This window comes from Polistes dominula, unplaced genomic scaffold, assembly GCF_049000335.1.
Source record: "Polistes dominula isolate Pdom_NZ unplaced genomic scaffold, Pdom_raw_medaka contig_32, whole genome shotgun sequence".
Taxonomy (NCBI): domain Eukaryota; kingdom Metazoa; phylum Arthropoda; class Insecta; order Hymenoptera; family Vespidae; genus Polistes; species Polistes dominula.
In genome coordinates this window covers 1,648,636-1,667,438 of record NW_028300880.1, presented here as the reverse complement: position 1 = coordinate 1,667,438, position 18,803 = coordinate 1,648,636, and the positions used below count along the sequence as shown (strand labels likewise).

Below are 18,803 nucleotides of genomic sequence, written 5' to 3'. Positions count from 1 at the left end.
TCGGCACGGGCCGAAGGGCAAAGGCGTTTTTATTAACGTCCGTCTTTTCTGTGATTCTTTTTAGTATGATGATATTTAAAAAAAAAAAAAAAGTAGGAAAAGAAAAAGACAGAGAAGTATATTGGAAGTTGCTTTGAAAATTTATAATCTCTCGTTTATTTTGATATGCAATATATGGAAAATAAGATAATCAATTGCAATCAAGTATTTTTCTTTAGTTAAATCTTTAAAATTATGTTTTCTGATGATAAGTAATAAGTAATGAGTAATGAGTAATGAATAACGAATAATAAGTAATTAATATTAAGTATTGAATAATATTTAATGAGTATTGAGTAATGATTATTGAATAATTAAAGTATTGAGTTAAAGTACTGATTGATAAGTGTTGAGTAATAAGTATTAAATAGTCAATTATAAGTATTGATTGATAAGTATTAAGTATTGAATGATAAGTATTGAATAATTAGTAATGAGTATTAAGCAGTGGATATTCAATAATGAGTAATGAGTAATCAGTAATAAGTAATAAGTATTAAGTATTGAATAATCAGTATTGTGGAATAATGAGTAATGAGTAATAAGTACTAAGTATTGAATGATAAGTATTGAATAATTAGTAATGAGTATTAAGCAGTGGGTATTCAATAATGAGTAATGAGTAATCAGTAATAAGTAATAAGTATTAAGTATTGAATAATCAGTATTGTGGAATAATGAGTAATGAGTAATAAGTACTAAGTATTGAATTAAAAGTATTGAATAATGAGTAATGAGTATTGAGTAATATGTAATCAGTAATAAGTAATAAGTATTAGGTATTGAATGATAAGTATTGAGTAATCAGTATTGAATATTGAATAATGAGTATTGAGTAATGAGTATTTAATAATATAATAAGTAATGAGTAATCAGTATTGAATATTGAATAATGAGTATTGAGAAATGAGTATTTAATAATATAATAAGTAATGAGTAATAAGTATTGAGTATTGAATGATAAGTATTTACTAATAAGTAATGAGTAATAAGTATTAAGTATTAAATAAGCATTTAGTAATCAGTATTGAATAATATCTAATGAGTATTGAGTATGAGTAATGATTACCAAGTATTGAGTATTAAGCACTGAGTATTGAGTATTGAGTATTGAGTATTGAGTAATTAATTTTTCTCTTAATAATTATTCTAATTTTTTATTTCTTTTTATTTCTATTTTTTTTATTTTAATCACAATTTTTACAATAAAAAAATAAAACTTACATATTAATTTACAACGATACAACGATAGCTTTGATTCGAGAGTTTGGACTAACGATGATAAACGAGGCTTACGTTGAAAACAATTAAAGTATTTTAAGTGGGTTGAACAAAAAAAAGAGGGAAAAAAAAGAGAAAGAGAAAGAGAGAGAGGAATATTTATTGGTACGTCAATCGGCTGGCATTGAGTTTGCTATTTCGTGGCAAATGCAATCAGTCACGTTGATGCAGTTTACGATAATTGAAAATTGTTTATCGAAAGAAAGAAACAAAGAAACAATAAAACAACCAAAAAAGAAATAAAAAGAAAAAAGTAAACATAATTTTTTAAAAATCGGTCCTTTAACTTCCCCATAAAAAAATGGTCGTTGTTTAAATTAATGTTTTGTCATATAATAAATTAATCAAATTTAAAAAAAAAAAACAAATTTATATTTAATAATTATAATATCACGTCATATGAATTGTCTGCTTTCAAATGATTAATATTAAGTTTTATCAGACGTTTTATACTTGATATATTATTTTTAAATAAATATTAATTAATTATATAAAAAGAGTAAAAAAAGTATGAATTAAAAATTAGATATTTTTGTTGTTCATTTTATCTAATTATAATATATTAAGTTAGCAACTAAGTCATTGCTGATTTTAAAAGGCCACCTATCGACATTATCTAAAATCATTTATTTTCCACAACTCAATATTCATTTATAATAATTATAAGTTATATTATGTAATAAAAATACGCGATAATTTATTTTGAATATAATGCAAAAGGAAAAAAATAAAATTAATAATGTAATACATTAAAATAATAATCATTTGATAATCCGAATATGTAAAATAATAAATGAAACTTGTAATGAATGAAATAATGGATCGTGTTTTAACGAAGTTGGAATTATTCAATAAATTCTCGTTATATCTTAGTATACAAATAATGAAAGAAAAAAAAAAAAAAGAAAAGAAAAAGAAAAAACCCAGCTGATGAGAAAACCATAAGAGTATGGTTTACAAAAGTCAATGATGCTATTTTAATCAATTGAATTTGTCAAACGTCAATCAATATAATTTCATATTATATTCGCAAATACTTATTTGTCAAACGTACGTTGTTGTTCGTGATTGATTGTACGTCGAACTATGCTTTCCCCTCCTCCTCCCTACCCTTCATTACCCACACCCTTCCACCCTTCCTTCTGCCACCCATATCGGTTTTAATATCGATCAAAACGAATAATCGAAATTACATCGTTGGTATCGTCATTTCATTACACGCATTATAATAGGATTGTTCGACATAACCTCCAAAATATCATAATTCATATTTATCTATGTATATATATATATATGATTCATTTATTTTTAGTTATAATGTATAATATACAATAATACTATACTCGATCATTTACAATGAATAATTTTCGAACCTAAAATTCTATAAATTTTGATATTACATTTTTCCCCCTACCCTTCCCTCTCTTTTCTCCCTTCCATTTTTCATTTCCTTACAGTCTTTTTGCATTTTTTCTTTTTGATCGTAAGGTTGAATGAGAAAACAAAAAAAAATTTAATTGAATTTTCTTCCATACCGTATATATATATATATATATATATATATAGATATAGATATATAGATATCTATGTGTGTGTAAGATTTTTTTCATATTAAAAATTACATCGAATACTTCTGATCTATATATATATATATATTTATATTAATTCTTGTTTACATTATAAAAATTTATATTAATAAGATGAAGAATTTATAACGTGATTTATTTTGTGATAAATTTTATCGATATATTTTACGAGTAAAAATAAAAATTAAATGAAGGTGAATTTATTGCGAAATATTATTATTATTAATAATATTATAATTATTTTGTTTATTGAAATAATTTTGGTTTTAAAATTTGATTGTGCTTTTTTTTCTTTTAATTAAAAAATATTGTTACAATTAATTAGATTAAGTTTGTTTTTGTTTCTATTTTGTTTTGTTTTGTTTTGTTTTGTTTTGTTTTGTTTTGTTTTAATAAGAATTATTTCATTCGAAACAATAATTAAAAAAGAAAAGTATACTTGAAAAAGTACACAGAAATAAAAAAAAATCATAGTAGTAGATATCGTTACTCATCGAAAGTTCTCACTTAAAGGCGCGAACAGAAAAGATATTAAATTTTTGATCCATCCTGAATAGCCTTGTTGATCCTAGCATCAGCCCCGTTAAATCCATGCTCGTTCTTCATTGGCCGAAGTTCGTTAAATACACCGCGTCATGATAAAAATCCTTCAATTTCACGTCTACCAACAACGAAGAATTAAAAGAAGAAGAAAAAAGAAAAAGATAAAATTCTCTGAAGTAGATAAAAGAAGAAGAAGAAGAAAAGACAAAAACAAAAGAAATATACTTTTGCAAAGTAAAAACTTGAATTATCATATATAAAAAATAAATCAATTTTAATTCATTTATACAGTAAGTGTCTGTTAAAATTGTACACCGTTAAATATTGCAATTTTTGTGTTGATAATTATAAATATATAATATGTTTAAAAACTAGTATTATTATATATAAAAAATAAATCAATTTTAATTCATTTATACAGTGAGTGTCTGTTAAAATCGTATACAGTTAAATTTATTACAATTTTTGCTTTGTCAACTAATTATATATAATATGTTTAAAAATTCGAATTATCATATATAAAAAATAAATCAATTTTAATTCATTTATACAGTGAGTGTCTGTTAAAATCGTATACAGTTAAATTTATAACAATTTTTGCTTTGTCAACTAATTATATATAATATGTTTAAAAATTCGAATTATCATATATAAAAAATAAAACAATTTTAATTCATTTATACAGTGAGTGTCTGTAAAAATCATACACCACTAGATTTATTCAAATTTTTACTTTCATAACTATTAATATATAGTATGTTTAGGATGAAAAATATGAAGAAATAAATAAATTAGTATACCATATTATAAATAATCAATGTACAGACATTCTCTGAATTTTGAACATTTACAGTTTACCCTATCTTTAAATATAAAAATTCAGTATCACATTGTTAGTTTCCTAAGACTCCAAAAATACAGAATTTAATGAATTTTTTGTTTATTTTGTGTGATTTTTTTCAACTTAGAATACAGGATAGTTTTTATAATATTTATTTATGAATTTTTATTGTTATTTTAAGGATTTATTATTTATAGGTTATCTAGGTCTTTAGGTACTGTAAGATTTCAATAGATGGCGCTGTATTACAATTCAATTATTTCACGATTTTTTTCAGATTTATGTATGAAATAACTAACCTTACTTTTTATATTTTTTCATGTATTATTATTTTATGTATTTCATTCCAATTTTGATATTATTTCGTATGTTATTATTTATATATATATATATTAAAAATTTATGTCGTTTTATGCTTAATTTAAATTCGCAGAAAATATTCATGAATATTAATTTGACTGTATTAAATAGTTTAGAATTACATTAAAAATCAACATTGTATAACAAAGCCACAGCAATGCGTAGTCGGTGCATTCTACATATATAACAAATAATTATATATTACAAAAATAGAAAATAAAATTTATTATTTAACAAAATTATAATTTGTCAAATAATATAATTTAATAATTATAAATAACTAGGAAATTTAATATATTAAACGTAAAACGATATTAAACTGTATGATTGAATATGTATATGTAGAAGTTGCTATTATTAATACAAACGAGATAAACTCAGTGCTTATGCGAGTTCAAGAGGAATACAGATATACATACATAAATACGGACAGAGTCGGACAGACATTCGGACAGACAGACAGATAGATAGACAGACATAGAGAAAGCATCGTTGAAAATACATTCGGACATACTAACTTCGCATAGCACAGCAAAATGCTGTGGTCGATTAAGGCAAGTGCCCGTCCACGGTGTCGTTAGTCGAAAACAAACGTTCGTTCGTTCGTTCCATGTTCTATGTTCTATGAATCCCGACTCTAAGTAATGTTTAGAAGGGGAAATGGTAAGGGGATAAGTTGGGTGGCAGTATGGGGGTGAGAGGGAAAGGGGTTAGAAATGGGATAAATAGAAACGTTAATTGAAATGTAAAGTATCTCTTATTGTTAGTGGTATAAAAGGGAAAATGATTTAATTGACATTTTAGTATTATAATATTATAAGTAAATTTTAATTTAAATAAAATAATATTTATATAATATTATAATTGCATTAAAAATTAAATAGTTATTTTTATAACAATTTTAATAGACAATTTGAAACTAATGTTTGTATTATTGTTGTGAATTAATGTTTATAACGATTATAAATTCATGTTTTTGTATTTGTAGTATTTTTAAAATATTTTCATTTATTTTCATATTAAAGTAAATTTAAATATTAGTATTTTTTACTTTATAAAGTAATGTTTGTATTATTGATGAATTAATTAATTGTTGGTAATTTGTGTATGATATTGTATAATTTTTGTTTGTTTATATATTATATGTTATAACTAATAAACTAAAGTTGAGTTATTGACAATTAAATTTAGGGACACCCTATATATAATATATATTAATATTTTTTTATTTATATATTACACGTTATATAACGTGTTGAATGGGGGTCACACTAAATTTGTTAATTTTTAACAAAAAATATAATAATAATACACAAAATGCATAAAATGCATAAAATGCATTAAATGAAAGGGGGTCACCGGTGACCACCAAATAAAAAATGGGCACATTTAACACGAATAAAAACATTTTTAATTTATTTATAATATATACAATAATATTTTAATTATAATATATAATTATAATTATAAAATAATTTCTAAATTAATAATGCATATTAAATGAAACGTTATTTAATATACAAATATTTAAATGCAATATTTATAAATAAAATAATATATATTTAACAACTTGCACACTAATCCTTAGATTAGAACAATTTTTCTAATCATAAATCAAAATAATGACTATGCTAAAAATTAATCTATAAAGAAAGCAAAAAAAAACAAACAAACAAACAAACAAAAAGAGAAAAAGAAAGAGAGTGTTGGTAGGAGAAAAGATGAACAGGGGTGGGGGGGGGGGTAAGTGAAGAAATAAAAAAGGGAAAGAAAAAAAGATTAAAAAAAAAAAAAAAAAAAGAAGATAAAACGAGGTCTCAATTAATCGAGCTACCTTGGAAAAGAATCTCGTAACATCGATAAAAGTCTAAGGACAAGAAGGGAGGACTGAAGTGAGAAAGAAAAAAAGAAAAAAAAGAAAAAGAAATGGCTATCGAGTCTTCTTTCACCCCTCTACCAACCCCTTCCCAACTTCTTTCTTTCTATCCCTCTCTCTCTCTCTCTCCCTATCTCTTTCTTTTACCCTTTCTCAGCCTCTTTTTAATTTTTTCTTTTTTTTTTCCTTTTTTTTTTCTTTCCATCCCTTGCTAGTACCATTTCCTCTCGTCTCTGTCTTACTCGTCTACTTTTGCTACGAAACTTTGTGAAAGGTTCCCCGATGTAGTCATAATTTATGCACTTTCAAATCTTCGACTAGTACTTTTATTCTCTTAAGATATTTTTTTTTCTTTTTTTTAAATCATATATCGTTAATTCTTACATCCCCCCAAATAATAAATTTGATTGTTCTTTTTCTTTTTTTCCTTATTTCTCGTATAAAATTGATTGAGTCATTTTTCTTATTGGTTTGACTTGTTTTCAATTATTTTATCAAATAATTTTGATATTTTTCGTATAAAATTGATAAGTAATTGTTGTTATTGGTATTATTACGTTTTAATTATTTTATCAATTAATTTTTTATCGTATTTTGTTTAATCATGTTTATTAATAATTGAAAAAATTATAGTATTATGATATATTTGAAATTATTTGTACAAAGATAATTGTGTAATTTTTTTAAAGGGTTGAAAAGTTGTTTAATTTGTTTAAAATTGATATTAATAAACCCTTTATTAACAAACTAGGTCATTATTTTCTTTTTTATATACATATATTTATTCTTTATGTATATTATATATATAAAAGTTATTTTTATCTTTATATTAAAATAGTAAATAAGTATTATAATAAATTATTAAATAATATTTTTTTTAAAACTCATGAAGAGTGTTAATAAATTTTTAACTAAGAATAACTATAGTTTTAAATAATAAAAAAATTCACCCCTTGTGACAATAGTAAAATTAACTATGCCAATAATTAAAAATTGTTAAAATTATTAATTCAAACAGTAAATCAATAAATTCATTTAAAACATGAGATTAAATTATTAAAAATTATTAAAATTATTAATTCGAACAGTAAATCAGTGAATTCATTTGAAACATGAAATGATTTTAATATTATTATTATTATTATTATTATTATTATTATTATTATTAAACTGATAATTTTTATTATTAATCTTATCATATTTTTAATAAGAAACATTTAAAATTACATGTAATTATAATTAAAAAATATTTCATGAATTAATTTAATTTCGATAATATCAGTCTTACAAAGAATTTAATAAAATGATTGATTGTGAGTTAAGATAATAATAATTGATGTAAGGAACATAAAAGATTAATTAATTCGCAATGTAAATTAATTTCGAATGATAATTAATTTTACAAGCTGGTATTAGGAAGATAACTGATGTAATCTAAACTTGAACGTTACGCGTTGATCCATCCTGATTGGTATTCCAGAATATCCCTAGATATTCCTCCTAGTAAAATCTTATCGAGTTAAGAACTTAAAACCTTTATCACTATATAAAAATAATATAATACATTTCTAATATAATAAATAATTAAAATAAATCTCATTCAATTCATTTATATATAAATAAATAAATATATATATATATATATATATATATATATATATATATATATATATAATAAATATATGATTTTATTTTGTTTATTTATAATATATATATATATTTATCTTATATGTCTATAAATCAATATAATCAAATTTGGATGTATATTACAAATAAAATTGTGATAACACCATGAACACCGAAACGTCATATGGGTAAAAGTGTAACATCGAATATTTCATGTCATTTTATTTGCAACTACAATTTCCTTCCCTCTCTTCTCTACTACAACCCTCCCCCCCCCCTCCCCAACCCCTCGTCACGCTCTTCGAAAAGAATTCGACGACATTTTGAAAAATAAAACTCGTTCATACAGATTAAACATGGCTCTGTGTATTCTACGGAATTTAGCCATAGCTCATAGGTATTAACGAACAAAAAAATGGCATATGAATCTATACCAAATATATAAACGGTGTTCAAGTTATTTTACGTAGAAAATATTTCCAATATGTATGTTAAGAGTAAAATATAAACGAACAAATGTTTTATAAAACATCAATTATTCGATGATTAATTAGATAGGTTATGTTTTATATGATTAATTAAAATACACTTTATTAAAAATTTATTTGAGAAAAGGAGTTTTTTGTACACTTTCTATAATGTTAATAATATTACGTCATATTTTTGTATGGCAATTCTAATATCGAACTAAGCTTTTTTTGATATTAAAAAGTTGAAACATTCACGTGCACTGATATTTTTAATAATCAACAACCGTTTCTGTCGGTAAAGTAGATTTTACTAAAATTACTGCAAACTTTTTTTTAATATATAATATTTAAATTATTATTATCATCTAAACAAAAACAATTTATCAATACTGTATAAAATTTAATTAAAAAAAAAAAATATTGCCCAATAATTTATTTTATTATTAACAACTTTACATATTAAATATTCAAACATTGTATTGACTCGAATAAAAATTATTTTACCGACAGATGGCTAAAAAAAAAACACATAAACATATAATAAAATATAACAAACAATTGTTATATTATAAACTTATTTTAATAATTATTATATTAATTATTAAATAAAATATTTCCTATATATAAATATAAATAATTTATACATGAATATTAGAAAAAGGATGTTATTTAGTTAAATTGGAAAAATCTAGCAGAAGCAACAGCAAAAAAAAAAACAAGTGAGATTAAGATTGGGGTGGGAAGAAGTGGGTGGGGAGAAGAGAAAGAGGTGGGAGAAGTGAGGAGGAGGAGGAGGAGAAGAGGGGAGGAGAGGGGGTAGAAAGTAGCTCAAGAAAACGTTTGCCGACCAAGCAATTACGTCGCAAAACTTCCCTTCCAAAGTTTTTCCACGCTTAACGAGCGTGATAAATTTCTGTTACAAGACCTAACGTTTTCTTGGTGATAGTGATGGTGGTGGTGATGGTGAATGGTGGTGGTGGTGGCGGCCAGTGAACGGGGGAGGCTTCGTAGAAGAGAGTTTACAACGACGATAAAAATCTCGTTGAAATTATTCATGGGTCGAGGCTAACACCTAAGACCCTAACCCCTACCTTCCTTTCAACCTTGAGAAGAAGAACGAGAAGTGGAATAAAAAGGTTGAAAGAGAGAAAAAAAGTAGAAAGAGAGAGATAGAGTAAGGAAAGAAGAAAGATAGAGGTGTATAGTAAGAGTGGGAGGTAAGAGTGGGTGGGATATGGGGTGGGAAGATTTCACCTTGACGCCTTGTAAAAATCTTTTTCTTCTTAAGATTTTTCTTGTTGTACGTTTTTCTTTTCTTGTCTTTTGGGTATAAGAAGCATCTCGCAAAAGATATTCTCTTAATTTTTACTTCAAGGACAACTAACGTTCATTATAATACTCTATCTATCTCTATCTCTTTCTTTCTTATTTTACGTCTGGACTGTAGTCATAAATTAATTTTTAACAAGACTTGTTTTTTTTTTTTTTTTTTTTTTTTTTTATCTTCCTCTCATCCACGAGTAATTTTTGAGGAAAACAAGTTTTCTTTAAAGTTCATGGTTAAGGGGATTCAAAAAAAAAAAAATAATAATAATAAAAAGAAAAATAAATTAACGATTCGCTTCTTTGACTAGTTGATAAACAAATTATAAGCTCGATTAAGAGGTCTAACAAGTTTCTTTTGTTAGGTTTTTTTTTTTAGATATATATATATATATATATAATTTATTAAATTTTATATATTTTTATAATCATTAATTAATTTATTAAGATAATTGTTCATCGAATTAAAAAGCAAATATTTAACATTATTAAACCTTATTATATTAAAAATTATCGAACAGTAAAAATATTTACAAAATATTTACAAAATATTTTTAAAATATTACAATTATTAAATCTTATATTATTTTTTAAATTATTAAACCGTAAAAATATTTTTAAAATATTTAAAATTAATAAACAGTAAAAATAGTTTTAAAATATTTAAAATTATTAAACCTCAATATATTTAAAATTATTTTTAAAATATTGAAAATTATTAAACCGTAAAAATATTTTTAAAATATTTAGAATTAATAAAAAGTAAAGATATTTTTAAAATATTTAAAATTATTAAACCTCAATATATTTAAAATTATTTTTAAAATATTGAAAATTATTAAACCTCAATATATTTAAAATTATTTTTAAAATATTTAAAATTATTAAACCTCAATATATTTAAAATTATTGTTAAAATATTGAAAATTATTAAACCGTATTATTATTAAACCTTTTAATATATTTTACTTTTATTTGTTTTTTTGTCTAATTTTTTTTTTATTATAATAATCATATTGCAAATATATTTTCTTAATTTTATTATAAAAACAACGAAAATGTAAAACGTTCGTTATACGTTCATTAACCATAAATTAAATAAAATAACAGAAAAAATACTTGTTTCATTAACTTTTACATAAACAAATTTTTATCATAGTTCATTGTTCTCGTCTATAAAAAAAAAAAAAAAAAGAATTTAACGACCTTGTCGTTGACTAGAAAAATTGCAAACCTCCCCCCCTTATTATCGGACTATTAGAAATGACACAGTTGATCTAATCGAAATCACATCAATCAAATAACCAGACGTAAGAAAAATGTCTAACATAATCGTCCTGAGACAAATCCATCCCTTTTTATATATATATAGAGGGTGTCACATTTAAAAGGATCCACTTTAAAACTATTGATGATAGAAACAAATGTGTTAAACAAATTTAAACAATTTAATTCAAAAAATTATCCAACTTTATTAATTTTTGTGAAGGTAGAATTAAAAAAAATTATACGAAGGTCAATGTTTATTTTTTTAAATTAAATAATATATCTTTAATATGATAATAATAATGCACCAATTAAAATTCAAGATTTTATTTCCTTACACAAAAATATTAACCAATTGTTTGACAAAAAATTATTTAGTTTACGGAGATTATTTTATATATTGTCATATTATTTATTATTATTATATTTATTTATTATTAATATATGTATTATATATTATTATATTTTTATATTATATTAAAATATATATTTTTTTTTGTCACAAATAATATGCCAACTCTTTAAACAATTATTCAACTTTTCTCTAACACCAGTGAACCAATTTTAATACTACACCCAGTATATATTTGTATCGATTATTCAATAACAAATCGTTTTGCAATTTGTTGACATCTTATCTCAAATCTCAATAAAAGATCCTGTTTTATGTTTTACTTCCGAACTTCCCTTTTTGACCCTTCTTTCCTATTCTTTTCTTATATACATATATATATGTTTTTTTTTTCTTTATTCTGAACCCTACGGTCACCATAGTGATCGAACGAGAATTTGAGAAGGTTTACGATCAGACGACTTTTTTTCTTTACCCATTCTCTCTTCGTCTTTTTCTTACACCCTTTTAAAAAATGACGGATAAAAAATTATATCCCTTTTCATATAGGTAATCCCTTTTTATCTGACTATATCATCATCATCTTCATCATCACATATTTGTGATTTATGAATACGAAAATTTTATACTAATTTTAACTTGATCGTTATTTGTCCCTTTTTAAACCCCCTTTTTTTTTAACTTGATGACGAAATTTTGGTCTGTGCTATAAAATTTATCAACAATATTTTTTTCTTTTATGAATTATAAAAGGTGATGTTGCATTTAAATTATAATAATTGAACAATATCAATATTTTTTTTATTATACGAACGAAAATTATAAGAAACTAATTCATTCTCTGTTTTCAAGGATACATCTCACACATCTGATGACAAAAATTATTATTTAATATATATATATATAATTATTATTATTAACAATATTCCAAAAGGTTATTCGGTATAGTTTGTAATTTGCTAATAAAATATTTGTTGACGTTTTTTTTTTTTTTTTAAAGTGTAGAAAAAAAGAAATCAAATTTAGTTACACTTTAATTAGGTTAACCTAAAAATTATTTTTCTTCGAACAAATCTTCTCGCGACATTAATTAAAAATATCTTAATAAAGTAATTGAATTAAATCTATGATAAAAATTGGTTAAATTATAGTTTTGCCTGATATTCGATTCAAATGCAATAGTTAAGTTTCAAATTAATACTAAATCAAAATTTCATTATGCAACCACATTCACAGGATCATAACCTTAAACTGTAGGTTTTGTCAAGTTTGTTTCAGAATTTTTTAAAGATTTTATTAAAATTTTGTCAAAGTTTTGTCAGATTCAAAATACTCAAACGTATTATCCTACAAATCTAAACTTTGAATTTTCACAGAGTTGCATCAGAGTCTTTTTTTGAAGATTTTATTAAAATTTTGTCAATGTTTTGTCAGATTCAAAATATTCAACATTCTATACTACTAAAAAATAATAAAAAATTAGATAGAAAATTTGTGTATGCACGTGTGTTTGTGTGTGTGTGTTATTTTTTTGTTTGTTTTTTTTTATTATTATAACAAAAACATGACAATTGAAATAAAAAATGATGGAGATAATCTGATCGAAAATAAGTTAAATATTAAAATACATCATACACATAAGGAACACATACTTGATAAAATTTTCAAGAAGTAAACGCATTCCACCAATTCCAAGCAGAAGGAAGCCCCAGTTGACGAATCCTGTAAAGTTGTCGAAACCCGAGCTCCATGAAAATAAACTGTCTCTCGGTCGGTGACATCTGCAAAAATTACAAAAAAAAAAAATAAAATAAAATAATACACACAAACTAAAAAATAAAGTAATAAGAACAACATTTGAAAAACATTTGAAAACAAAAAAAAAATATGAAAGGAAGATGAGGTAACTCACCCGAAATATCAAATTCAAAAATAAAACTAAAAAACTTAACCTTAGAAAATGAAAAACGAATAACGTATAAAGAAATGAAGGAATCTTCGTAGAAAAAAAAAAAAGAGAAAACAAGAAACAAAAGAATAAAATAAAAGAAAATAATCGTACATTTTTCCATCTTTTCTTAAAGAATTTTTCTAACTTTGTTGTAAGTCGTTATATTCAACAACGAGATATGAACAAAAGATATTTGCCATAGAAAGATACACCATAAGAGTCAAATAAAACTAAAAAAGAAAAAAAAAGAAATAAAGATGAACTATATGAATAAAAGATCTTTTTCGTATTACACGACAATCGTTTAGATTTTTTTTTTTGCATCCTGTTTCTAAAGTTGCAAAACATTTCACGAATAAACGTTTGCATTTTTTTTCTTCTTCTTCTTCTTCTGTCTTTCTTTTTTTTTTATTCTTTAGTTTCCTTTATTTCTTGTAAAGGATATTCTTACTATATTTGTATGTATATGTATTCTAACGTAAAGAAACCATCTACTATCAAACCCACTCCCACCCACTTCCTCCTGTTCTTCTTCTTCTTCTTCTTCTTCTTTCGTATCTTTCATTTTATTTACAATAAAATATAAGATGAAGATATTCGTCTGTTATAATTTAAACAGTTTTATACTACTTTATCTTCTAAATCTTCATAATAAGCTTTCTTTGAAGTATATTTGATTTATTTTGACAATCTCCGAATAAAGTACATTCATGTTTTAATTATATTCTTATAATATAACCTCAAATTTTGTCATGAATATAATTCGAGAAATGTATACAATTGTCATTATAAATTAATTATAATTAAATGTTTTTTAAATCTATCAGAATCAATATTTTATAATAATCAATTGAATATTATTTATTTTGACAATTTTTATATAATATAACCTCAAATTTTGTCATGAATATAATTCAAGAAATTTATACATGTGTCATTATAAATTAATTATAATTAAATGTTTTATAAATCTTTTAGAAACAATATTTTATAATAATTAATTAAATATTATTTATTTTGACAATTTTTATATAATATAACCTCAAATTTTATCAAGAATATAATTAAAGAAATTTGTATTTACATGTGTCATTATTAATTGAATATAATTAAACATTTTAAATATATCAGAAACAATATTTTATAATAATCAATTGAATATCATTTATTTTGACAAACGAAATATAAAAATCAGTGTATTTAACATAACCTATAAAATTACTGTATTCAATCTAACCTATATATATATATATATAAGTATATAAATATATATATTTAAACAAAAATCATTAATTTATTCATCAACGAATATATTAACGATTTAATAAACTTTGTAACCACCCTTCCACATATACAAGGTGTCCCAATATTTTATAGCCAAATTTTACTTGAACATTCTATAAATAAAAATCATAGCCATTAATTTTTAAATTAATCCACGAATATATGAACAATTTAATAAACTTTTTAACCACCCTTAAACATATACAAGGTGTCCCAATAATCTAACACAAAATTTTACTTAAACATTTTATCAATAAAAATAATAGTCATTAATTATTAAATTAATTCACGAATATATGAACGATTTAATAAATTTTGTAACTACCCTTAAACATATACAAGGTGTCCCAATAATCTAACACAAAATTTTACTTAAACATTTTATCAATAAAAATAATAATAAATTAATAAAATAATAACGTACACTTTCAAATGAATAATTAAAAAGTTATATCAACAATATAAGTTTACTTCTATAATAATAAATACGTGTAGATAAGAATAAGAAAAAAAAGAAAAGTTATAATACGGTGAAATATATTTTGAGGTTATATCCCATGAGAACAATTTAAAGAGAACAAATCGTATTTTATTTATTTATCATTTCCTTATTTCTTTTTTTCTGTTTTTCGTCGTTGTTTTATTGTATTTCTTTTATTTGTCGTAGAAAACGTTGGTACTTCTTTTGAGATGAAACGTTTTTGCGTCGTAATATAAAATTTGAATGTGTGTTACTGCAATAAGGAAAAATCGTCTAACGTTTTACATTTTCTGTTTTTTTCCTTTTCTTTCTTTTTTTTACATCTTCTACTTGCTCTTTCTCTCAATTATTTTAGTATGGGACATGGTAAAACATATATTAATCATTTTTTTCAAATGGTATACTCTACTTTGACATAAAATATTATATTTCTTTATAAAGTAATATTAAGAAAAAAAAATCATCCCATTAAAAAAAAAACAATTCCAATCATTCTCAAATACTTATTCACATAAAAGAAAAAGTATTTTACATTCTCAACCAATTCTCAACAAACACACACACACACACACACTCATACATCAATTAAAACCAACATAAAAATATCCAAAATCAATAAAACAATTTTACCATATAATTATTACATACCCCAAAATAATTCAAATTATATTTCCCACACGCATACATTCTTAATTAAACATGTGCTCATTATACTAATAAAATAACGTGTCAATGTAGAAAATAAATTAATCATTATTACCAACTCAACAAACAAACAAACAAACAACAAACAAACAACCGTCCTACTTGGTTTCAATGAAAAACCCTTTGACCTTTCTTCCAACGTAAAGTCATATTCAAAGCATATGCACGTATGCAAGTGAAATCTACTTACATATACATATGTACATAACCTATATGGTTTTCAAAACACACAAATACATTTACATACACACGTATACATTCATACATACGTAAGTACATAAATGTATACATACACACATACATATATACATACGTATATACATATGTATATATCTACATACTTGACATGAAAATGGTAGGTGCTTTTTTTTAGCGACCATAACGCCCAAGTGGCTCCATCCAAATGAAGTACTTAATTAACTTGACTCGCGAGTAATAGTACTACGTACTCGTAAAGAAAGAGTAAAGAGGGAAGAAGGGTTCTAGGGGAGGAGGAGGGGTTGAAGGTTGAACGAAAAGTAGGAATTAGGGGTAAGGTAAAAAGGGATGCTGGCCAACGAGGTTTCACGTCGAAAACTTTAACTAGGGTTGAATATTCCACAAAAGTAGGAAAACAACCATTCGTATATTGCTAAAAGGGTTTGCTACTTACATACGTCATTTTTGTATAATCCCTATTATCCAATTTAATAAAAAAAAAAATCCTAACAATAATATATTAGATATTTATTATTAACTATTAATTTGTTATTAATGGTTTCTAGTATAGATATAAGTATATTATTATAATATTAAACTAATTGTTTAATAAAGTCAAATATTGACAAAAAATTTAATATATATTAATTAAATAATTTATTACATAATTATTTATTTTAATTTTTATTAAAATTTATTAAAATTTAATCAGAGCAATAATTTATTTAAACAAAAATATAAATATTAATTTGTTTTGAATTTTAATAAGTATTAAATAAAATGTTTAATTTATTTAAAATTGATAATAAGTTGAACAAAAAGTAGAATGACAAAGATATTAAAAAGGAAAACCATAAGTTCCTTAAGTCACCCTTTTGCATTAACTTTCTTGATTAGGTTTCTTCATTAGTGTCAACGTAAGGAATAATCCCACGTAGATCTTGTGGCAGGTGGTGCCTTAGCAGGAGCACCGCCAGCACGTAAGACGATACGATCGTAAACGACCTTGGAAGGGTTTCTAAGCCACTAACTGCACACTAGAAATCCCCTCGGCTCTCAGTATTATCCGTAAAGATCATCAAGAAACAAGAGTGAGATGTGAAGAAGTTAATTTATAAATGTGTCGACGACACAAATCCAAATATATCCTTAAACCTATTTCTACCTTTTTTTTTCTTTTTCTTTTTAATTAATTAAATCAAAGAAAATTTTTCTTTTCAAATATTAAATTAAAATAAATTAAATTAACACACGGTAAATTTATTAATCAAATAAACAATAATATAAATTCTAACCAATATATTAATTCATATACAAAATTGTTGGGTTGGCAATTAAATCATTGGTAATTTTAAAAAGCCACCTATCGACAAAATCCTCAACTATTTACTTACTAACCAAATATTTATATATTCTATTAATACCTACAAACAATTGAAAATATTCTAAAAATTCGTGTCAAAATTATTGAAAGGTATCAATGGTCATGTAATAATTTATATAATATTTAAAATAAAAAACCATATATGTAAATATTATTAATAACACAATAGCCATACTGGGATTCCCATAGTAACTCATACCAAGTATACATAAGTCACATACATTATATAAAACAGTATATGGTTATATATGTAACGTACTGATACGTTTAGGTATCATATAAGGATAGCATATATAAGGTAACATATTCTCTCTATCTCTGTCTCATAATTATCTGCGATAGCTCCTTCTCAACGATGCCACACCAACGGTTGGCAGACCTGTATTCGACGACATTGGCGAACCACCTTCGTAGTCCTTCGACCATACTCCTTCCTTCCTTCCTTCCTTCTATCTTTCTCTCTCTCATACTATATATATATATGTATATATATATATACTCTCGCTAACGACTATATATGCCATGACTATTATTCTGAATTTATGGTAGATCGTGGTAATTAATAGAGCCACAATAGAACCAACGGGGAGTTGTACGCCGCCAACACACGAAGAGAACCATCTCACACTTCTGATAGGCTGCTTTGCTATGTGACAGAATGCAGATGCATTTCACAAACGAATTATTTCCTATAATAGTTGAGATGAAAACTTTACTATATCAATATATTAACCTATTTGTTGTTATGTATTATAATTATTTTCTAATGTGTTCTAATTGTTTCCAGGTATTTTAAATTTCATATGTGCCACCATATTGTTTCTAACCTCCAAAATGTTCGTATTTTATTTTAATAAACTTTTTTTTTTTAATCTAATCATTGGGTTGATACGTATAAATAAAATAGAAAAGAAAACAAAGTAGATTTTCTGTTTAGCTTTTTTTTAAATTATTATTTATAAATTTAATTACAATTTTTGTTATGCTTTATCGATGTATAAATAATCTCGTAAATTTTCATTTCATTTTATTTCAAAAATTTCAATTGAATTTATTGACAAATGATTATTAATAGAAATGTTTCTCATCTGACCATAAAGTTAGAATAGAAACATTAGTTAAAAGATATCAATATCATAGTCATGATGATGAAGATAGTTGTTAGTAGTGTGGTCCAGATGTTTAAGACGAACAAACCTCAGATGTAACGCAAGAAGATCGCAAACTAACTTGTCCA

General features: G+C 23.8%; 1 protein-coding gene across 3 annotated transcripts in view; it reads right to left on the bottom strand.

Annotated features, from left to right (window-relative positions):
- The window catches only part of mdy (diacylglycerol O-acyltransferase), a 171,621-nt gene that overhangs the window by 130,550 nt on the left and 22,268 nt on the right, over positions 1-18,803 (bottom strand). For all 3 annotated transcript variants that reach the window (XM_015321627.2, XM_015321625.2, XM_015321626.2), the window contains one exon: positions 13,216-13,344. In XM_015321627.2, the coding sequence (XP_015177113.1) occupies positions 13,216-13,344 (129 nt within the window). The remainder of the gene's footprint in view (positions 1-13,215; positions 13,345-18,803) is intronic.